The sequence below is a fragment of the Paramacrobiotus metropolitanus genome, unplaced genomic scaffold, assembly GCF_019649055.1.
Source record: "Paramacrobiotus metropolitanus isolate TYO unplaced genomic scaffold, Prichtersi_v1.0 Parri_scaffold0000053, whole genome shotgun sequence".
NCBI lineage: Eukaryota > Metazoa > Tardigrada > Eutardigrada > Parachela > Macrobiotidae > Paramacrobiotus > Paramacrobiotus metropolitanus.
In genome coordinates, this window is record NW_026570273.1 from 978 (window position 1) to 24,838 (window position 23,861).

At 41.0% G+C, this 23,861-nt stretch overlaps 1 protein-coding gene across 4 annotated transcripts; it reads right to left on the reverse strand.

Moving 5' to 3' along the window:
• Positions 1-631: 631 nt before the first annotated feature.
• LOC129592513 (uncharacterized) lies at positions 632-16,222 on the reverse strand. Of its 4 annotated transcripts, none has more exons than XM_055488571.1 (4): positions 15,955-16,222; positions 15,512-15,670; positions 15,310-15,324; positions 632-649 (listed from the first exon to the last, which is right to left on the reverse strand). In XM_055488571.1, exons 1-4 carry the CDS (start codon positions 16,162-16,164, stop codon positions 647-649), a joined length of 387 nt encoding a protein of 128 aa, XP_055344546.1. In that variant the 5' UTR covers positions 16,165-16,222; the 3' UTR covers positions 632-646. The 4 variants fall into 4 exon arrangements, with proteins under 4 accessions (XP_055344546.1, XP_055344545.1, XP_055344544.1 ...); XM_055488570.1 differs by lacking the exon at positions 632-649 and adding an exon at positions 14,820-15,157; XM_055488569.1 differs by lacking the exon at positions 632-649 and adding an exon at positions 14,823-15,157 and having other exon boundaries at positions 15,226-15,324.
• Between the last annotated feature and the right edge of the window lie 7,639 nt (positions 16,223-23,861).

Here is a 23,861-nt window from a genome sequence, read left to right on the forward strand (position 1 = left end):
AAGGTTAAGGATCAGGATAAGAAACTTACTTTTGACGATGATGGAAGTGCAGAGGAACTGGTTCAGCAACTTCAGCAGTTGGAGATGTAGTAACAGAGAACGGAACGACGGTGCTGATGAAACGAAGGCAACTGATCTGTGATAGGTAATGGATCGGGAAGTTGTTGATCACCAGGAGAGCTGTAGGTTGCTGCAGAGTGTTATGTGGCGACAGAATAATGTAGAGATGGCGCTGCTTGTAGTATTCGTAACGCTATATATCCTTGCACTGGATCAATGCCTGCAACATCACTATATTTTGAAAATAAGTTGCAAAACAAACAAAGCATAAGACTTGCTTTTCAAGTCTTCCAGGCGGCCATATAATGGTGTTAAACGGAATATCTGGTCACCCACTGCAAATAAAAGAAACTTGAGGCGTATGTTGTTGCTGCTGCTGGCAGAGAAATAAAATTGTGTAGATACCGTGGTGGCGGATTTCCGCACCAGTTGCTTCATCTATAAAATTAAAGAAATGCTCAGCTTTAAAATTCAGTGAACGAGATGATAAAACCTAAATTTAAAATCGGCTGAATGGGTGGTGGAGACCACGGGCTTGATTGAAAGTGTAGTTCTGGCTGTTGCTGTTGTTGTTGTTGTTGTTGCGTTACTAAAACAAATTTATATTTCAACAACTGTACAAAAATTTTTGCGTTTAATTATACCCAAAGTACTTGTTGCCGGAGTCGTAAGAACATTATAGTCCTGCAGCTGAATTTCCAAGTCACTAAAACTTTATCCCAAAGAGCCTCGCCATCAAAGCATTAAGGTCATCCATTATCCATTACGTTTAAAGAATCCACAACAAATGAAAGCAAGTAGAGAAAAAGGAAGCAGAATAAACGTATTGCGGTTATATAGTATCAGCAGAATGCAACTGCAACATTTGCAGTGCAACATTTGTCACACAATTTTCCAGAACAGCAAAATGCATCAAGTAAAATAAAGTGACGTGACGGCTTCAACAGGCTGACGGCAGTACGGGCAGAGGCTTCCACGGTCTAGGGTCGCTTTGGCGCACTGTCCGCACATGACCAGATGTTTACACGGACTGATCAGCGTGTTGGCATACCGCGACAGACAGATTTTACATTTCAACTGCTAAACGGTGCGGGCATCGTCTCCGGCGGGTACTTCGGTGGCATAGTGCAAAAACTCCTTTTGTTCCAGGAAATCGGCGTTATGGAACTCCACCGCTTCTTCCAATTCCTCCCAAAAATAGAAACGACCCTTCTTTTTGGCTTTGCGGCATCAATTTGGTCTTGACTGAAGCCAACGAGCCGTGCTTTGTTTTCCAAAACAGTCATACCTACATAATATTATTATTAAAAAAAATACACAAAAGTAAAAGTGACAAACAGATCAAACACACCTTGTATTCCAATGTCGGTAACAGGGGACTTGCAAGCTCGTATAACATCGTTGATGAACCGTTTGCCTTTCGTTCATCAGATATGCACAGGCTGGTGATTGGCGGGCATGTTCAATCCATGGTTCCAGATCCAGCGGCAATCCAGAAATGAAAACATAGCAGTAAAACAGCGTACAGCATCCGGGCATACCGAAACACCCGGCACAGCAAGACCTGCATAATAAAAAAACCCATTGTCCTGTAAACAACAGGCGACCGGAAGCGCGAAGCGCTCCGGTCGACGTTGTTACTTCCGACACATTAGCCAAATGTGTCGGCAGCAACAACAGGCCCCCACCCCTTCGCCTGGTTTAACTGTTCGACCAGTAATCGTAACCGTTGTTTTTTTTGTCGATCTGATAGCCAAAAAAATGCTTTGTTGTAAAGCTCACCGCAGTTGTAGAATCCAGCTTCGGCCAGCTTGTACACCAAGTGTTTTTTCTTCGGGCCACGGTCTATCGTCAAAGGAAAACGCCCGCGCATACATGGTGTTATATTTTGCGCAGTCAGGATTGTTTGGTGGTGAATGGTTGTACTCAATGTTGTCCTGATCGTAATCCATCCGCACCCGTTGCATTCCACCCACATCTGTGGGAAGTTATCTTTAACCGCTTTGCCAAAGCATGGATTCTTGCACGGTGTGCGATAGATGCCGTTAGACATGTTCCTCAATCTCACAGCAGTAAACGCAACGGATCTGGTGCTGGATCCCCGTGCAATACCAGCCCAGTTCGGCGTACTCTTTCGCCACTTCCAGGGTAATTTTTCCCCACAACCACGAAATGTTTCAATGCGATTCTCAACACTCTCGGCTGGATAGCGCGGATCCCGAGGGCCAAAGCACTTGCAAAACCGTCCATTTTCTGTTAGCGTGTAGCCGTGCGTACGTGCGTGCAAATCTATGGACTCAAAATCTCCATTTTCGGTAAGCATAGATCGTGCGTAGAACGCTGTGTGTTCTATACTCTACGGTTTTATAAAGCTCAGTGTGAGCAGCAAAATGCTGAGCGACAATTTGCTGAACCGGATTTTGTGGACAGGGTGTTTAGAGTATTTGATTAATATAAATACAGGCTTTTAATTCCAACTCGTTTTCATTATTCCTCCTGACACTTTTAGTTAGTCTACCTTTTCTGCTGATATACCATGACTGGTCTACCTCCTGCCAAACGCGGTTTCGTACCCGATAAAACTGATCTTGTTGGGGAAGCAAAGCGCAAGTTTGCGAGCGGAAAGATCGCTTTCCACTATGAAGGATTCCCCACCATGAAGTTCGGGTACGACAAGTTCATCTGCACCCGCATCAACAGTGACACCCAGGCCTTGGAGTTCATTATTGGCGACTTTACGACTGCCAATCCTCCTGGACCAGCTGCGAAATGGACGCTGGGAGAGAAACACATTTTTCTCACCAATGACCAGTTCATGCGCCTCGTTGGACTCATCTACAACAACATTACGACTTTAATCCGGGACCCACAGCTAACCAGCGGTAACCTGTCCACCCTGTTTCACCTCGGAAACGACGTCTACTTTGTGTGGTCAAGCTATGACAGTGTAGCGCTGGCCAATATCCGCCAGTTCTGCAAGAGAGGCAACGGCGACATGCAGGCCACCAAGAATGGTGTTTCTTTTGGGATAAAGTCGTTTGAATCACTTCGTACCACCATCCAAGACCTGTCAATGTTCAAGGACATCAATGCTTTGCTGAAAGCACGTGGCTCGCTGGTGATTCACAACGAACCAACGGCAGCGGATTTCTCAAGCCTGCTGGCTGGCCTGCCGTTCACCATGTATGGTATGTGGCTTGACCGTCTGCACGAGAACTGTGCACGTTGCGGGGAAATGGTAACGTTATTTACACAACCGACTGTTCGTGAAGCCAGTCATGCCTGTGAATGGGGATTGGGCACACTGAATCTAACGGAAGAAATGATGAACGACATCATTACCGAGCTTGGAAATGGCAAACGTCTTATTGGCATGATGTTGTTACTGCGTCCTTGGGGCCAACTTACCGGATTTGACGACATTTTGGGTTTTAACGCCAAACAGTTTTTGGACCAGCACAAGGATACCCTGTGGGAGTCTGTCAAACGTATTGCCATGGAGAAGCTGAAGATTTCGGAGATTGGAGACGGGAAGATGAAACTACCTATCGAAGTCAACCAGGCCCAGGAAGGGAACAGCGGCAACGGTGGTGAAGACGGTGGTGTCTAAGACGACGGAAACGTTTGCGCTTTGTGTTACGGTAAAGCATGACTGTGTTACCATAAAAATTTCAATGTAAACGCGAAAAAAAACAGTGCTGATTGCTTCACTTCTACCTCAGGGACATAAAATGTGAAATGTAAAACCCCAAAAAAATCTGCTGCTTTTTTATTTTATTCAAGTTCTGCATACATTGCTGTGTTCATGTTAAAGTGATTGTTTACCCATTGACAAACCATTGCATCATTGTTTGCGTAATTTTTTGTGAAGTAATGAATAATGTCTTTATACGATTCTCCGCTGGCGCGCTTATAAATAAAAAAAATGCAAAATTGACCGCAGACTGTCGAAAACGTTTGTTGTATACGTTCCATTTGATAAACAACATGTAAATCAGTTAGCCATTCTCTAATCTCGTCAAAATACTCCACAGATCGTCCGTACGAGTCAAAAAACTCGATGGACGACGGCTCGCTTTGATAGAATGCTAGCCAGTGTTCACCAGAACCACTGGATTTATCCGTGTTGACGATGTAGGCGGCAGGTAAAACATTGGAGCGTTCGGGCAGTGTATCCCGGGCATAAACTCCTCGAAATATCCTCTCCGTTTTTGGATTTTGGCAAAGTAGCTTTGTTATTGTTCGATTATCCATTTTAGTTAATTGGTAAAGTCACAAATTAGCTGACGGAAGTTGTTAATTTCTATTACCGCGTCAAACGTAAGAAACGTGACCATGATCGTGGGCTGCTTGAGCGGTTGGTTGAAGACTACTCGGATGCCTAAATTACCCTGACGGATTAGACTTAGAGGGCCGAGTCCGGTCCCCCCTGGCGTCAAATCAAAGCCGTAAATACAGAATCCGTTTGCATACTCGTCGCGATTAAAAGGCAGTGCGCCAAAAGGACTGTTACGCCGTCCTAAAGTGTCTAGCAGACCATCGTAGCACTCCAAGTAATTACCGTTTGCATAATCCGGCTCGTACGGCCGATTAGGAAAAGACTGTCCATCAACTTCGACGCTGATTTGAGACAAATTAAAGTGTTGAAAATTGAATGGATTTGTCTTTTTCGTGCCGTTAAATGCATCCGCTGCGACAAAAGCCACAAAAAGCACCTTGGGGACTTGACCAATGTGTATGTTATTAAAAACAGTGCTTTGTATGTTCGCAGGTAATTCGATCGGGCGCATCAGAACACGTTCTATAGGATATTTTGCTGTTGTGGTTAATAACCGCTTGCTTATAGCATTCATGTATTCTGGAACCCCTGTAATACCAATACATTAGATTTTTTATGCAAAAATTTTCAAATTTTTTCTACTGCTTACCAACATAACGGCGAACAAAAATTCTTGGATTGCGTATGAACAATTTAAATTCGTCCTGCGCCGGATTCGCAAAATCACGAAGATAGAATTCGGGTTTATGTAAAACAAAGCGTATTTGTAACGGAACTCCAGTTATCAAAGGCTTGTCTTGCATGAAAATATCCGAAAACAATTTCCCGCTTAAAGGAATGTATTCATGTTTTGCGAAAAGCCTGAGTCGAGACTGTTCGGCTGTGTTGTTAACAAAATTTTCAAAACTTCCAGCGACATCGAAGTAAAATTTACGGGATGTTAGCTGTGTATTCATCGCCTCCTTTGTGTAATTTAGCAAGCACTCAAACATTGCTCTGTATGGATAACAGATTGCGCAGTCGCTTACCAATCGGTGAGCAACCGACACTTGAACTGATTGAAACATTGAATAAATCAAATTATTTACAGGGCACAGGTATCCGTCGCTTTGATTCGCTCCCAACTACCATCAGCTTTTCCTTTTTTCAATTCTACTTCTAATTCCGTGCTTAAGTCCGGTAAAGAAACCATGGCGTTTGATGAAGGAGCTATATAAAAGTTAATGTCACCACCCGCCGGAATATTTTCCGGAATGGCGGCTGTGGGGCCGATTCTTTCTTCTTCTGTCCGGAATCGGTCCGCAAACGAAGGCGGTATGGCAAAAATGTGCGATTCTGCAGCAATGGCAGGTTCTGACCCTTCGATTATGGAAGCCATTTCTAAATATAGTCAGGAAGATCAAATGGTGGGACCCGGCGAATTTTGGTAGTGCGTTTCCGCTTCGTTGGCTTCTTTAATACCCCTTTTCTTCCTTTTTTACCGCCGCTAGATGTTTGTTGAGTTGGTGCGAGAACTTGGGCGATTTTGTTGCCCACAGATTTTGCAGCTTCATGTACCGCTGTACTAGCTGCTTCTTTTAAATGAGGCGTAGCAGCTGCTAAAGCGGCTTGTGCCTGCGGCGCTGCCGCCCTTACAACTGGTGCAACAAAACGAGCAACCTTGGAAAATACTGCACGCAGAAAACTACCAAAACCTCCACCGTTTTGATAGCTTCCACGATATCGAACAAATCCGCTCCCCAGCTGTGTATGACCTAGTAAATCATCAAATAATCCCGGATCAGGCGCAAAAGCTTTATATCCCATTTTCAGTATCTTGCCGGTCGGAAATGGAGCTTCACCATCGATTTTCCTGTTGCGAATTTAGCGTTGTCTCCGAGATCAGTGGCAATTGTTACTTCGATATTGTCGAAAATGGGTCGTAAAAAGTGGAACATAATGAGGCATTTCAAACCGTTCCGTGATAATTTTGAAAGCCTCCGTTGCCTTAATAGGCACTGCTCTTAAAACTTGCGCATACGTGTCACCAAGCAAAGTAAAATCTGCAACATCGCAATAAATATATAAAGATTGATTGCCAATCATGGCGTTTATAGCTTCCTGGGCAGTAAACAAAAAGTTTTGGATAATTATCGGTGCCGGCTTTGACTTTTTTTCGTTCCGGTTGTTTAACGCTTTCTGAAACGGACGTATTTTGTTTTGAACCGGTTCCTTCGGTATTTTTTGATGACGGTAATTCTGTTTTTTTCGCAGATATAGAAGCTGTGGCTGCTGGCGCAGCTGGCTTTGGCGCTGGTGTCTGCGCAGGCGGCGGTGGCGGTTGGGGCGGCGAAACTGTATTTGCTTTCGCAACTGTTTGTTGTCGAGCTTTCTTTTCCTTGAAAAATTCCTCCAGCTGATTTAAACCGTCAAAATTTTGCGCAAGGTCAACAATATTTGCAGGATCAGAATACGCAAACAGTTGTCGATGCTGACACCCCAATATGCGTTTCAGCAGTTCATTGTTAATAGCCAGAATAACGGTATTGGCATTAATTGCAATTTGTACTTTTTGATTGTTAGCTAGTAATTCAATAGAAAAGGCTCTCCTCTTTTTGGATTCTTGTCCTTTTGCCAAGAGGAGCTTCGGAATTTGCGAAGCAATTGTTGCAATGATTTGTTCGTTGGTATAATTACCGGCGTGTAAAGTAATGCGCTTTTTCTCAAATAGAAACTTTTCCAACCCTGTTTTAGCATCTGAATTTGATACAATATCGTAAACCTGCAAACAATCCATGGTCTGGTCTGTAGGGAGATTGTACATGGAATTTGGGTAATAGAGTTCGACAATTGCAACTTCCCATTTTCCAGACAGTGAAATTGTTTTGCATAATTTGGTTTTCCAACTGGATGCAGTGTTATTCGAGTAAATATCTGTGCAAGCATCACTCGGCAATGTGATGTAAAATGGCTGTTGATATTGCAAGCTATTCATTTTCTAATCCGCGTTAGCTCCCTTGCATAAAATTTTCCTACTATTGGTTCCTCTTTTTCATCCTCGATTTGATACACTGGCTCCGGTGTATGTGGTATTACCTTTGCTATTCGAAAAAGCTCCTCCTGAAAGTTTGTTTCAAAACCCTTTTCAAAGTCCTGCTTTTTCTTTGCAATTCTGACGGCATCTTTCACCTTAAATACTGGTTTCTTTTTTTTATGGTCTGTTTTCTCGTATAATCGATTAAACACAAGCAGGGAATTTTCTTCGGTTACATCCGCAGGACAAAAGCCATGTGAAGTGTGAGGAGTGTGATTATATGTCTTTACAATATTTTGTAGCTGATCGTAATATTTTGGAGATTTTCGACTAGTAAATAAGCGCCATATGCGCTCACGCAGCGTTCGAATAACGCGCTCCGCCATCGAACATTTTATGTCATCGTTTTCCGAACTGAATAGCATAATTTCTTTCCGTTTGAGTAAATCCCTCACATTTTTATTGAAAAATTCACGGCCTTTATCAGCCTGTATTTTGTCGAATGGACCCAGGCGTTCTAGTATTTTTTCCAATGCTTTTGCCGTTGATAAACCATCTTTACACTTAATTAGCTCGCATTCTATTTTTTCAGAAAAACAATCAATAGCAACTAACACGTAGCCATAATTTTTGTTCCACTTTTTGAACTTTTGCATATCCATCAAATCTACCTGGAGCTGGCTATTTTTATTTAGGACGACCACCGGATTCCTGCGGAATTTTCTGTTGACAGGCTTATGTAAAGTGTAGGCATCGATCCCTTCAAGAATATTTTTGGCTTTTCCTTGGAAACATTTTCTGGAAGGTTTTGCGAAACCGCTCGAGCCCCTAGGCTGCTCAGTGCACTAGGATTGAGATAGTGCTGGTCCATCGGAAACAGGCTGAGTAATTTTAGGTACCTCGTTGGCTTTATCACCAGCTTTAGACAGATCTTCTATTTTATTTTCGTCACTGTCATCAGAACAGCAAGAAGAAACACAATTCAATTTCATCCCTTGTCCAAAATTTAGATTTACCGGCACACAACCCGACATTTTAAAGAACCTTTAGCCAGCGGCCTTTAATACCTTGCCCTTTTATAAAAAACTTTGTCTGCTCTCGTACCCGCTCGCCACGCCGGCGCGGCACTTCTTCTGCGCTTACAGCTTGGAATTTGGTATCGGGTGATACTTTTGTTTCGTTTAGCGTTTGTTCCAGTACGCGTTTACCACGTCTCCCTTTTTCATTTGACGGTAATGAAAACACTGGGAGATCATATTCATCCGAATCATCCGAATCAATATCAGTCAGGGTTTTTTTTCTTGATTTTTCTGCGTGATTTTGACGATGCTGTTGTGGCGCGAACTCTTTTCTTTTTCGCTTTCTTGGGTTCAGTTAACGGTGTGGTTAAGATTGATGGAGTCGGAGTTGTGGCGTCGTTTACACTTACAGACAGACTATCCAAGGGATTACCTTCTTGAAGTGCTCTGGGCTTTAATGCCATGAACCGTTCTAAATTTTTACTAAGTAATTGTGCTTTCTGCCATTCACTTAAATTTTGACTTGAAAGGATTTTTGATGTCAAATCGCCAAGCGATAAAATGTTGTTCGCTTCAGGTGGAGCCTGTAAAACTGTCAGCTCGGCGGCTCGCTTCTTGATATCCCGCTCAGGCACAATATAATGTACCTCCATGACCTTAAATTAGGAATTTAGCGCTCCGGCCAGAACGCTTGCTAAAACTGGCAGCACTGCACCCAGAAAACCACCTTTTTGTGTTAATAGCGCTTTTTTAGCTTTTGTGGGATACCGTCGAAGAGCTAATAATCGTATCGGCTTTTTCCAGCGTCTGCAAATTCGCGTACTTTCTGGTGATAAATTTACGGTATTTTTTACGATATTCAAGCAGCACTCTTCCAGTCCTTTAATATGCTTTTTTGTTGCAATGATTCGCGACAGCTCTGCGATCTTTGGGGTTGAGCGACGAGAGAAACAGTAAAAAAGAAGCAAATTCTTTCAAATGTTTCGTCATGCTGACGGCACTGCACAAAAATTCGGGTCGGTGTAAATTCTTGCTGTTTGCAAGTCCGTTTTGTTTTCTTGCACAACATGAGATCTGACACGCAAATAATCGGGACAATTTGGTTTTAAATCCAAAATCAAAGGTTCAAACGGAGTAGCAGTAATCTTTTTATACGCTTTTTTTAGATGCTTAAATCCTGTTTGCCGTGATAAATAATCCAGTTGGTTGTTGTCGCGAACATTTTTAAACAACACAATATATTGAGTATTTAAGGCAATATCCCGACTTGCTTTACCTTGCTTGAATAAATTCTGTGTGATATAAATTGCTGACAAATTTCTGTGATGTATTCCTTGCGTAAATAGCTTTGTGGCTAACTCACTGCTTGCCATTTCGCCCGCTAGATCATCTATAATCAGCAAATTAGTTTCTGCTTTAGAAAAAAACTCCGAATCTAGTAAATCGTCCTTTAACCCTTTAACGAATTCTGTCGGTGGAAAAATCTTTTTAATTTCTTCGTACGAGTTTTGCCATTGACTGTATGCTACCACTATTCTGGTTGGGACGACGTCCATTGCATTTCCTTTCAGCATTTTAAGAACATATTGTGTTTTACCACTCATTGTTGGTCCACATATTATTGCTCCGAAAGGCCATTGGAACCTGAGATCATAACCAACTTCTGGATACATGGCGCAAATAACTAATATCGTCGCAACTGCGCACTTGAATGTGGAAATCGACTTGCACCAGCTTAATTTGAACAGAGACCTTATCACAGAATACGATCCTAAAAATTCTCTTGTCTTTTGTGGTGCGTAATATATCCGAAAAAATTCCACTGCCAATTATATCGCAACGGAAAAATTACGGTTAATGGTGGACGCACACTACGCGAGTCACGAAAGTGTGCAGAATACTTTTTGCGAAAGCTTATTGCTACGGGTTACAAAGGAGCGCGAATAACAAATTATAAGGTTGTTAATATTATTGCTTCATGTCAGCTGCGACGACAAAATCTTGAAAATATTGGCCATTCGACTGGTGACAAATATTACGAGCCAGAGATTTTTCCCGGCATGACAATAAAGATGAAAAAAGCCACATGCGTAGTCTTTAATAGTGGAAAATGTAATATACTTGGTTTAAAAAAATTCGAACACATCGAGGAAGTTTATCAGGAACTTTGTCAACTTCTCAAATAGATTTTGATCGAGTTCCTTTTTGGATTTCTTTTCCATTTTCCTCAGCTGGTGATTCGACACTCTCCATTGACACCGCGTTGCTCCTCGGTACAATCGCAATCGTCTGAAAATGATACATATATGGAATATTGTTTTTTCCAGGATTTTTACAAAGTTACCAATTTCTTCTTCTGTTTCATAGGAGCTGAAGGAACTGTCCGAATCCGTATCGTATCCTATAATTAAAGGTGCGGTTGACTTGCAGTGTTACTTAATTCACATTTTTCTCACTTACCGGAGTCGTTGGAAGCGTCCGGCTGTTCATGATTGAGCATTACAATAAATCCAGGAGCTTGGTTACAATGTTTGCACGTATTTTGTTGAACTGCGTGAACGCATTTTATTACAACTGTTTATATCAACAAAATACTGTGCACGCATTTTGCTGCACAGCAATTTGTTTCACAGCATTATCTTTCTCGGTAAACTATTTTGCGTGTGAGAGCGCTTATATAAACACTTGTGAAATTAACCAAGTCAAGTCATTAATGTCAGTGTGACTTTTGCTATGTGATTACCTTCACTGCTGTTTCTTCTCCGTTTGTCGTAGAAAGACGTTTGTTTTCTAGGCAACGGAATAGATAATGCTGTGACGGTTAATTTTTACTTGTGATTACTTTTCTATTTGCCGATTCCAGATACACTAATTACCCGGTAAAAAAGGACTGTATTTTATGGAGCAGCTGTCGTTTGCGCGCTGACAACAAATGCGTGCAAAGGATAGATGTTCCCAAAAATACTCTTTAAATTAAACGAAACTTGGACTGCTAAATTTAACTTTAAACTACTCTCTGCTTCAAATCAACCCGCTAATTAACCAAAAAACAAGGGTTAAATTTTTTGGAGCAGTTGTCGTTTACGTGGTAAACAACAAACGCACGTAAACGATAAATGCTCCAAATGATACCCTTAAAATAAAAAAAAACAAAACGAAGTGTTGCACAATTATGGGTAATTCTGTTTAAATGAACATGTACACTAACGTAAGCAATTGGCAAGCGCAGCGATTATGTATTCGTTATTTAATCATAATAATTCTGTAAGTTTCACCCACTGTTGTAGTTGTCAGTTTTAAGTCCTAAGTAAAAGTTGAAAAGAAATGGCAGTATGTATTGACGTTTACTGCCTTTTTAGGGATTCCAAAAAACCCGCAACGAAACTGCCACAATATTTTAAGGATTTTGCCAGCCATAGCAATGTCTACGACATCAAATATAGAAACCGGCTGGCTGTGGACACCACCAAGTACTTAAACATCCAGTCCGACGAATGGCGCACCAAGACGGTAAGAAATGTTTTTATGCAGTAACCTAATTATCAGTTGCATTTATTTACAGGGTAAACTGGTGCGCAAGTTCCAGAAGAGCGCTCTTGACCTTGCGTACATTCACCACCATCAGAAAGCAATGTTCACTGCTATTATTGTGATACTGAAGAAGCTGTTGGACGTTGCACAAGCAATGGAAAAGTATCACATGGAAAGCATTGCAACTCTTTTGGCTGCCTGTCCGCCAGACAGTATGCCATCGTCTGATGACGGCTACTGGATCGATGAAATATCAAACTACCCATCGCACTACTCACAAAAAATCACGCGCATCATCGCTGACAACAAAAAGAAACAAGACGAAACGAAATTGCTGGAGAAAAATTCGCGAACTCACATTGGAACGACCAGTGAACTTGTGCCTACCAATCAGCTGTCGGAGAGTGAGCTCAAGGCCAGAACCAAGGCGTACAAATCCTTGTGGAAACAACTGACTGAGCTGTCAAACTCTGTATCAATGTATAACGACAAAATTAAGGAACACTGCCTCTCCCTGATAAATGGCTTTGAACATCTCAAATCAAAGCTAAACATTGAGAAGATGACCATTGGTAAGTGTAGTTTCTCTGACTTGTATTAAGTTTTATTTCACAGTTTCTTGCAGCCCAGGAAGCGTTTCTTCCCATTGTCCAAGAAATGTCCACTGTTAGCACTCTCATTGCTGACCGATACCTGACCCAGTCTGAGAACGGACGTGATGTCAGCGCTGCTTTGAACAAACTGGATGTTGCCATAAACCTGGCTAAGAACGCGCTGTATGGTATGATCAGCTTGTCTATGTGTATTCATTTTCCTATAATATTATGGTTTTATTTCATTTTGTCAGGTGACCATCCGGAAGTCCGTGATGACCCGCGCGTGGATGACATAGGAGAAAGCGAATCGGAGATGAGCACCTCGGACGATGAATAACAAGCTATTACTTACCGGTTTTCATTTCGCTGTTGTGCTTAAAAACTATATAAAAATTCTGAATAACGTAATTTTTTTATGCGTCTTATCCGCTTTAGTTTTTTAATGCTTTCATCTACTTTATACTATCCCCGCACATAAATCAAATAATAATACAGTACAGTAAATGGTCAAGGGATTCCTTATACACTATAGAAAACTAAGAGCAAATATTTAAATACAGTCAACAACTAACGATTTAATCAGTAACTATGGTAATATTTTGTAAATTATTAATACAAAGTATAGTTTTAGTTTCAACTTTTTGTGGAATTTGATTACTTATTGTGACGTCACAAACTGCAGTCAGGAAGTCCAGTAGGGAAGTAGAGATCAAAATCCCTTTGCGGGACGCCTTTTACTACTTACGGATTAGATGCATCTGTGCTGAGTAGTTTTCCACCGTGACGCCCTCACAGGCTGCTAGTTGCCGTCGAGTGTCTAGTACCATCCGACGGACAATAACGCTGGACGACAGGGTAATGACCGTTATGAAACCAAACAGATTTTCGCGGCCAAAACTGGTAAAAAAAATCACCGTTTTAAGCATTCGCAAGATCCATTCCAAAAACAATGCGTGGTTTATTGATAAATATGGAAAGTAGTCCGTTTGGAAGGAAGCCAAATGTGTTGGAAAATTAGTAAATTGCTCCATGTAGAACCGGTATCCATTACGCAGCGCCATGACGACCACGTAAGCGACCGCGAAAAACGTAATTAGACGACCCTCTTCACGGGTAATCAGTTTGCTGTAACGCCGGTCCAGATCTCCGGTAAGCTGTACAATTTTCTGGCTGACTGACCACATAAAAAGTATACAGAGCACCTTCAAAATAAGATCCGACGAATCAATCACGTGGTACACCAGCAGTGTAAACCAATTGGACAAGGGTGGAGCATAGTATCTGATTTCATCAAAGGTGGTAAACGCATTCGTAGCAATGTTTACGGCGGTGTATATGGACATCACACTATGCAGTATTTTGCCCCGTGCAAAGCGTCTGTCAAATGGATAGAAAAAGTAGCCGCATAACTGCAAAAAGATTATCCAAAACATTGTGATCCTTTTAATCAGCCCTGGTTCGAACTTCTCGCTGTCCTTCGTGCATCGTGTGTTTGCAGTCGTGCTCGTACTTCCTTTTGTCATATTATTGGACTGAGTACGTATTGACTAGTACTGTAACGGCGGGGATATTTATTCTTTCCGGTGAATTCATGCCTTGACGGCTCTGTCTAGACAGGAGGTCTGATTACGGCACTTTGTGGAATATACTATTTGCCCAATCAGCACCGAAAACCGAACAGGAGCATTGGAAAGCGGGCGCGACCATCGATCCACAACAGCAGCGATCAGGATGAACGTTGAGGAAATCAAAGACTTTTTGGGTACCACTAGGAAAAAAATGGGAAATTCACTGCTACTCAAAAATGATCATTAAAATATAGCCAACAACATGTGAACGTACTTGTTTCGTGAACACATAATGAGAAAAAATAGCCCGGTATTCGTAGTCTCTCAGGAACTGGATGTTGCACTCATAAGCGGATTGCCGGCCAAGATATGTACATATGTGGATGTACAATTCACAGTGTTGCATTACTCAATAAACAGCACAGAGAGCTGTACTTATTACCTAAGCTGTAACGTACGAGTAGCGTTTGATGGCCTGTTGACCGCGCACGTGGCCCCGGTCAATCAACACGACAGTCAACATGGAGAACGCTTCCATAAACTGTTTTTGTCCGTGGCATTAACGACTACTCAGGTTTTACAGATTAAGCGCATCATGCAGAATCTTTCGGCCATTGGAAAATTCTGCAAACTGTTCAAGTACAAAGTAGCTACGTGTTTAATCAAAAATATCTTATCATTTGGAAGCTGTTGTGATTTGGTTCTAAGTAATTTGCATCTTACGCTATAGTACGGATGTTTCATCACTTAGTCAAAGTAATGCATAATGAGAGTTTTTGTTTGTTATCCAGCAAACGCGATGCTCTTACAAAATAAAGGGTAAACCAGCTGTGCAAGGTTTGCAACATCGTTGCTAAATGCTTGTTGTTACTGTTGCTGCCTGCTGCCGGCTGCTACTTGATATTGGTCAATGCTACTAAATTTTGAGGGTGTTTAAAATTATTACAACGTCATGATTTATTCATTACCGCAGCCTGTTGTAAATTTACGAATGTCAACAAAAATTAGAACCGAGAACGTATAAATTTGGTTGAAACAATGAGTTCCAGAAGGACCCGAATTCCGTTCGGCATTTCCCGCGCCTAGATTTTCTGTCACCCACAGAGTTAACAGATTATTCTACGTCAGTTTTGGCACTTGCAGTTGTATACAGGATGACCTCAGTGACGTTAATGGCGCTGCTGCCAGCTTCTGCGTTAGTAGGGCCGCGAGCCAATTCCGCAAAAACCAACAAAGTGCTTACCAAAGCGGCGCAGATCTGTAAAAATTAAAATCTTGATAAGCGGATGGATCGATGATGCCCCACTTCCGCAGGGACGTGAGCAACGGCAGCAGGTACATGAATTATTTTGCCGTAAAACTGTCAGCTGTTATAGCTGTGTGCAGAATAAACTAAATTCGAAGACATTCAAATGTTATGATGGGATATCAGAGTCCGTTTGCACCTGCATGACGCTTTCTCGGGTGACTGTCACTCCCGCAATCGTAAAATAAGCTCGTTCGCATCGCTCGCCGCGGTGGTACATGTCATTCCATTCATCAGTCTGCCACTTGTTTTCTCCATTGCGCAGACAAATTGTGGCAACTTTTGACAGTCTCTGGCCCTATCATAAACATTTCTATTAGTGTAGCTAAATGATCAGTTAGTGCTAATTAGAACCGAAAAGTGACAGTGCGCGCTTAAATGCATTGATTTCGAAGTTCGTATGATTGTTCTATAAATACTCATATCAGTAGCATTGAAGAATTTGCTCGGTTATTCAACCGCCAACGTTGTTAGATAGTAAGATGCTGCTACGTAACTCGCTTGTGTATTTCGATTCGCTGGCCTGCGAGAAATTTTGAAAAGTTTATTACATAAAATAAGAAAACGGTTAAAACATTTTACCTGTTCGTATGAATACGCGCAGACAACGAGCACAGTACAGAACGAGACAAAACCGTTGATCAGTGCGATGACAGCGTCCACCGAAGGCTGCTGGTTGACAGCATTCTGGCTGCACATGAAAGTGAAGAGAATGGTCATGGCTAAAGCTCCGTAACAACGGAGGCCCACGATTAGCGACAAATACTCATCCAGATCGCGAACACCTGCCATAATCTGCACCAGCTGGGAATACTCAGCAATAGCTATCTCTCCCTCTTTAAGTAATCGAGCGTCGATGCTGGAAGTTATGGCACGCACACCATGACTGGCCAGAAAGTGATAACCATGACTGGTTATCATTTCATGATAACCATGACTGGTTATCATTTCATGATAACCATGACTGGTTATCATGAAACCCACCAGAAAGTCGCGTCTCATGTAAAATATTCGGTCAAACACGAAATACGCGCGGTACATCCATTCAACAATGTCATGCGATTGCACAAATAGATAGTGCTTCTGAAAATATTTGATGCGCTGTGATAAGGAAAGGTCAGTCTGTAATGCGTACAACCGGTAACTCTGTTTCATTACGACGATCAGTACGAACAATGCTACAGCGGAGACAAAAATATTTAACGGTTTTTTCACTGCAAAAACGCAAATAATTCTATCCATTCTGTTTATTAGCTGCAAGATTTGTTGACTAAACCAGCACGTTAAGACCATTGACAACGCTTCGGCAAAACTTTCCGTCACATCCAGCACTTGGATGACTTGAAAAGTGAACCAGTTCGACAACCCTTGGTAACTCGACCGGAAAGCAACAACCGCGGACAGTGCCTTAACGCCAATTATCAAAACAAAGAGTAAATGTTCATTATGTAGCGTAAAAACACCGTCCTTCTCCAAAGTTTCTTCGATGGGGCGATAGCGTAGCCACAAAAACGTAGCAGCGTCACCCAAACCATGCTCGTCTTCCATATTACACCATGCCTGTGAAACGATTTCTCAGACACTATCGAATTTCTGACTGCCGGATTCATGATGTACTTGTGCAGTATAAAACGATTCCGCTTTGTACCAGATAATGTTCCGAGTAATTTCTCGTCTGATCTAGAACTGCTTTTGTATTTCTGCGTATAACTGGGATGATCGAACCGTTCGTGAGAACGCGCCGAGTATGAGCGAAGAGCGATTAGTGGATGACAGCCTTGTTTTTGTGCATGTAATGTAGTGGTGTTGAATTGGCACCGCGACATTTCCCGCGGACAACTAGTCGCAGGAGTTTTGGTCGCAGACATTTCACCGCAAGGCCATCTCGCCGCACGACGTTTCGTCCAAGGACATTTCGTCGGCAGGAATGTACGCCGCGAGACATTCCGTCGCACAGACGTTTTGACGCAAGGACATCTCGACGAAGCGACATTCCCGATTTCCGATAAATAACTTACTAAGCTAACCAAAAGAGTCAGAAAATTTAAAACTGGAAAACAAAACCAAACGAACAACCTAAGAAAACAAACCTAAGAAACCTGAGAAACCTAAGAAACCTAAGAAACCTAAGAAACCTGAGAAACCTCAGAAACCTAAGAAAATCTAAGAAAATCTAAGAAACCTAAGAAACCTAAGAAACCTGAGGAACCTGAGAAACCTAAGAACCTAAGAAACGTAAGAAACCAAAAAAACCTAAGAAATCCTTGGAAAAACTAAGACGACCTCAACAATTGCAAGAAAGTTTAAGAAGGACTAAGAAACCAAAGAAAAACTACGAACAAGCCTAAAAAAGTAGTGAAATTAAGCGCGGCTAATTTTTTTGCGGTGATTAGTCGCATCGTTCGAAAGTCCCAAGACGAATCGTTCGCGGCCAGACGTCTTGCGTCGAAATGTCGCAAAGTTAAAATGTCTCAAAACATAAAGTCCCAAACCGAAGTGTCCCAGCGTCTGAATGTCCGGCGACGAAATGTCTTCGCGGCGAAAAGTAGCGCGTCGAGTTTGAGTGCGGCGAAATGTCACACTCCCAACTGTCCGGGTGCGGTTGAGTTGAATTACATCCAAACGGCTTTAGAATTTAACGGATTATTTAGTCAGTATCAATTAATGAGTCACCACCGATACCGGTCAATATCATTTTTTAAAGTATATCAGTATCCGAAAAACAGAAAGCATATGTACAGCGTTTACGAGTAAACCGCAAATTTGGCTAAGGCGCCTTTGTTTTAAAATCGCTTCATGTTTTAAAATCGCTTTAAAATCGCTTAATGATTGATAAGTTGACTGCGTTTTGTCAGTTTGGAATTTTGCCGGTGTGAAGATGATATTGCTTCTTCTTCTAATTGCTTTGGTTCTCGTACATAACTCAAGCCTGCAATACAAATTCTCAAAGTCAGAAATCAGAAGCGTGTGTTCAGCGATAAAAAGACTTGAAATATGGTCAAGAATTTAAACAGTTTGTAATGCGAATTAAATCAATTCATCAAGCCCATTCCGTCAACCAGAAAGCCAGGTTGCTAGCAGTAAGCCAGCCCGAGTCCGGACTGTGGCTCAACGCGGTTCCAGTGTCAAGCCTCGGTACAATGCTATCGAACAATGAGTTGCGCATATCCATTGCGCAACGTATCGGCGCTCCCGTATGTATCGAACACAGGTGAAAATGTGGTAGCATGGTGGATGTTTGGGGATATCACGGGTTGGGGTGCAAGCGTCTCAGAGCGAAAATCTCCCGGCACAACGAAATCATAGATGTAATTCACCGAGCCTGCGGTTCAGCCTGTATCCCATCAGTTCTGGAACCACCCGGTCTGTATCGCGATGTCAATAAAAGACCGGACGGCATGCCATCGGTTCCCTTCAGTCACGGAAAGTCTTGGGTTTGGGATGTCACCTGCCCAGATACCATGGCTATCGACTATATCGCGAAGACGTCCGAAGAAGCAGGCTCAGCCGCCAGCATGGCAGAGGCAAAGAAAAACCAGAAGCATGGATTTTTACGCGATAAATTCAATTTCTCTGCCTTGGTTTTTGAAACCATGGGCGTGTGGGGCAAAGAATCGAAATGTGAAATGTCTACACTCGCTAAGATGCTTTTGAGCGGACACGTGAGAAACGGTCCACTCAGTTTCTGAAGCAGAGAATCAGTGTTGCTTTAATGCCAGGCAGTGCTTTTTGTGTACAGGAAACGTTCTGTATCGGTAAGAGGTTGGACGAAGTGTATTACGTACTGAAGTGATTTACTGCGTAATTTTCTGTTTCACCACTGTATACTTATGTAAAGAACCGATTAAATAAAATATATTCATCAATAATGGCTGCGTACATAGCTTAATGGTGTGCCGTTCTTCAGTAAAGCATGACAACTAAAAGAGACATTTTGTCCAAGGCAAAAGTAGCCAAACAAACAAGCGCTTCACAATACAGTGTTTATGCAAATAATCATGCTTTAACAAGTATGCATACTTAAAAGAAGTAGAAGTTGTGCGTATTTAAACACATTTATGTTTCAAGGGGTAAGCCTGTTCGTTAAAACAATACAAGCAGTGAAAAGCTGCATTAACGCAAGACGCTTACGTTCGAAAACATACACATTTGTATATATAATATATATATGTATATATATATATATATATATATATATATATATATATATATATATATATATATATAACATATATATATATATATATATATAATATATATATATATATATATATATGTATATATATATAATATATGTAATAATATATATATAACATATATATATATATATAATATATAATATATATAATATATATAATATAAATATATATAATATACTATATATATATATATATATAAGATAATATAATATAATATAATACAATATAATATAATATAACATATATAATATAATAAATATAATGCTCGTTATGTTCAGTGCAAAGTTAGCAACATCAAATAAATGCAAACATAAAAAACTGGCAAGCATGAAATGGAAGGCGATAAGATACTGCGAGCGAACAAAACGAACAGAACATTCCCTAGATTTCCGTGCGGAATTTCGCGATGAGACGCAGTTCTTCCCTGCTAAACTGTACTGAGTCATCGAGATTACCAAAATATGTGGCAAAATGTGGATGCCGTCGCTTAATGCATGCCGCAGGCAAACAATACTTCCTAGGCTTCGCCCTGTCGGTAACTGATTTGCGATTCCTCCCACTAATGTATTCGAATTCTTCGCGGACTACGATGATCTCTGGTGCCGGTGGATTCTCAGTAAATCTTTTCTCACAACCAGGACATTTGGAGTTATGATGAATAGCTTTGTCTTTGGTGATGCGAAAACAACCATTTCCTTTTTGCCACGGATTAAGATGCTTCATACCCTTGCAGCACGGGAATGGTTCTAATGAAAATTTTTGGTTTCAAAGTAAACCGAAAATTGCATGACTGCAAAAGTTACAGGAAATTTAAACATAAACCTAAATTTCTATATATATTACCCGACGATAGCTCTCGTTTGATTTCTTGATCGATTTGGTACAACTGAAACAGTTAAGAGTGCTAAAATTTCGAAAAGAATTAAAACTGACTCTAAAGTTAACATACCATAATATCAAGATGACACAAGAACGCCTGGAATGTAAAACTTTATGAAATCTGTTACACCTACCATTATCATGCAAAGATGTTTACTATATTATATTATATTATATTATATTATATTATATTATATTATATTATATTATATTATATTATATTATATTATATTATATTATATTATATTATATTATATTATATTATATTATATTATATTATATTATATTATATTATATTATATTATATATATTATATTATATTATATTATATTATATTATATTATATTATATTATATTATATTATATTATATTATATTATATTATATTATATTATATTATATTATATTATATTATAGCCATTTATTGATGGCGTTTGGCGAATACCCGGCCGTCGCAGCCTGCTAAACAGGCAGGAAAAGCGCAAAGCCGCGTCTAACACTAAAGTCCCGGCACATGTACACGGAGTGGAATCATTTTGGGCTGACACCATTTCATCTGGGGGCAAGACGAGTGACCACTAACCAGTACCGTACCAGGACAATTCAAATTGTACCGACTGCGAACTTTAACTCAGAGGAATTTTTAACATTGTTACATGGCAGTCGCCCGCCATAATTTCGATTGCTAAGTCTTTATCGGCGATCCGAAATTCCAAATGCATTTCCGTACTCATCATAATATTATCATGGACGTGATACTTTGATAAACACAAAGCTGATTGTAAGACGTCTCTAGCACTTATGCAGAGTGGCCTGAGACCACACTGTAGGTCTGTCATGCCGATCTACACATACAGAGTACAGCAGGTTTCTCGACCGACTCCAAGACTGTATCGGCGGTCGGCGCACATTCGTGACATAGTTGGGAATATCCTGAGTGGCATGGATAACTAAACGCCGCCCCACAAAAATTCAACACCACATTGACATCCCAGCATGCCGGCGTCATGGCCCGAAAGGTGCTTGAGGATACAGCGCGTGACCAAAGGGATGATGCGTGCCGAGTATATCGAACATGGCCAGAGCGTTGTAGCCGGCTATATTGTAGTATTCCGAGAATTCGGACGAAGAAAGGCCCAAGAAAGACTTCATAGTTCCGATAAAATCGCTAGTGGGGACAATCCACGCCGTGATCTTTACGGTTTCTTTAAACCAATACAATACAACAATAAATTACACTTCGTCAAGCATAATGATCAGAATGAATTTAAAATGTCAAAAAAACACAAAAAACAGAAATAAAGTGCGGAAAATCGTAAGTGCTAGGCAGAAATCTATAATCTCAAAGTAAAAAACAGACTGCCGAAAACTGAAAATGCTTTTGGTTTTTTGACTTACGCTGACTCTCGACTGGTGGCAACGGCTTCGTATGTGGGAAACATGCTCATGGTTCCGATTTTTTTGTTATCATTAATGTAGTATTCGTTTTTGGTTTAGTATATGTAGGTTCCATAATTTGGGCTCAAATTTTCTCGCAAATTTTGTTGATTCGTGTTTTCGAATTAATTGTTGTTTTGCAGTTTTTGCTATTTCCTGTTTCATGTGTCGCGGTTTCACATGTTCTGAAGCGCTACCGGAAGTCCAGTTATTAAAATTTCATTCGCTAAAAATTTTACTGTTGCATGTTTTGTACGAAATAGTTAACTGGCGCTATGCATTATGACATACTGGTACGAACGCCAAAGTAATGCCTTAAAAGATTAATTTTTTAAATTTTATCATATTCGGTGAAACTTTCCTTCCTAAAAAATTTCCTTACTCCTTTTGACATTGGCCAGGACAATGGCGAACAGCAGGAAAGATACACAAGCAGGAAGCAACGGACATATGGAAGCTACCGAGAAATGAGGCGTCGCGCAATATTGAGCAGCATGTCTATTCCGTACACCGTAAAAATGATTTGTCGCAAAAATACAACCTTTATTGCGATTTCTTCCCTGTCTAGGCGTGCATACCTGACCGTTACTTACATCCCGAATATCCTATAGTCACACAAAAGGACTGGACAGTACATTTTGTCTTATACTCATGGTCCCATTGCATATACTTTTTTTTTACTTCTTTACTTACAGCGTTTAGCCTACCGGCATTAAAACCCAAAACCTCCGATGCCTAATTTAATTTAAATTCAAGTTAATTTAAAATTTTTCAGAAATTTTTTCAAAAGAAAGAAATGGAGTAAAAGAGAAAGCATGGAGAGACTAAACTAAAAAAAATTTGTCCTGTTCTTTTTGCGACTGTACATATCTTAATCTCTACATCACAATAAGGTACATTGCAACGGAACATTCTGCCACAACAACCATCATCGGAGACACGAAATCGAGGACAATTAACAGCATCATTGACGATCGTGCTGAGATCGACCGACAAGCAGGAACGACTAACGTGCATTAACAGTGAACAAGTTGTTCGGGCGCGGTACACTCCACTCTTTATTTGATTTATTCAGGAAAATAACATAAGAACAGGTTAAAGAAATCACTTTCAAATTATTTATTGGCTGCTTCATCTGGTACACTTTCGCAGTTTGCCCGATAGTGGTGGCAATTCTGTCGATGCCTGTCACAGCAGTACGGGCAACCATTCCCCTTGAACCGATGGCTAGGTGGTAGTAGTCGGTCTGCCATCCGGCACTAGTTAGCTGTTCTATCAGAGGGGCGTAACGGCACCGTTTTCTGGACTCCGCATTGGCAAATCCGTGCACGGTTTCAAAGGGAATGGTAACCTCCGCTAAAATAATACGCTTCTCTCCGCGGTTAACACAGCATAGATCAGGGCACAGAGAGGTAGGAAGCACATCAAGAGTTATAGTGTTATTGTGACTTTCGTAATTCTCAGAATTTAGGTCAGACAAAATTTCCATTTATTTTTATCAGACCACACCGGTCAAGAAACAAAAGGTAGCTTGAACAATGCTATTATGGCGCCAGGTGTGCCGGTAGCTGTTAAGAGACACCGAACAACTATTAAGGATGTGACAGAGGGATCCTTTATCGGCCCCACACAAATCACAGTTAGCCGAGACAATTTTTCCCCATTTTAGTAAATTGGTAAAAGAAGGAGAGATATTGAGAGCCGATTCGATCATAAATGTCACCACATTCTCAGACAGATCATACAGCACTGACTTCCATGGCTCATCTACAATCTTGGCTTTAACAATCTCTTGCCACGCTCCCTGCTGTATCAAGCCCTCGATCCGATTTTCTCTCGACGCCGAAACATGCTGCTTTACTTTTCTATTAACAAGCTTTCTAATTGCTGACCGGTTTGCCTTGCCTGCCGCTTTCGATAGAAGTTTGCACAATGTCCACAATAACATCATTATTACGCCGACATTAACTCTTAA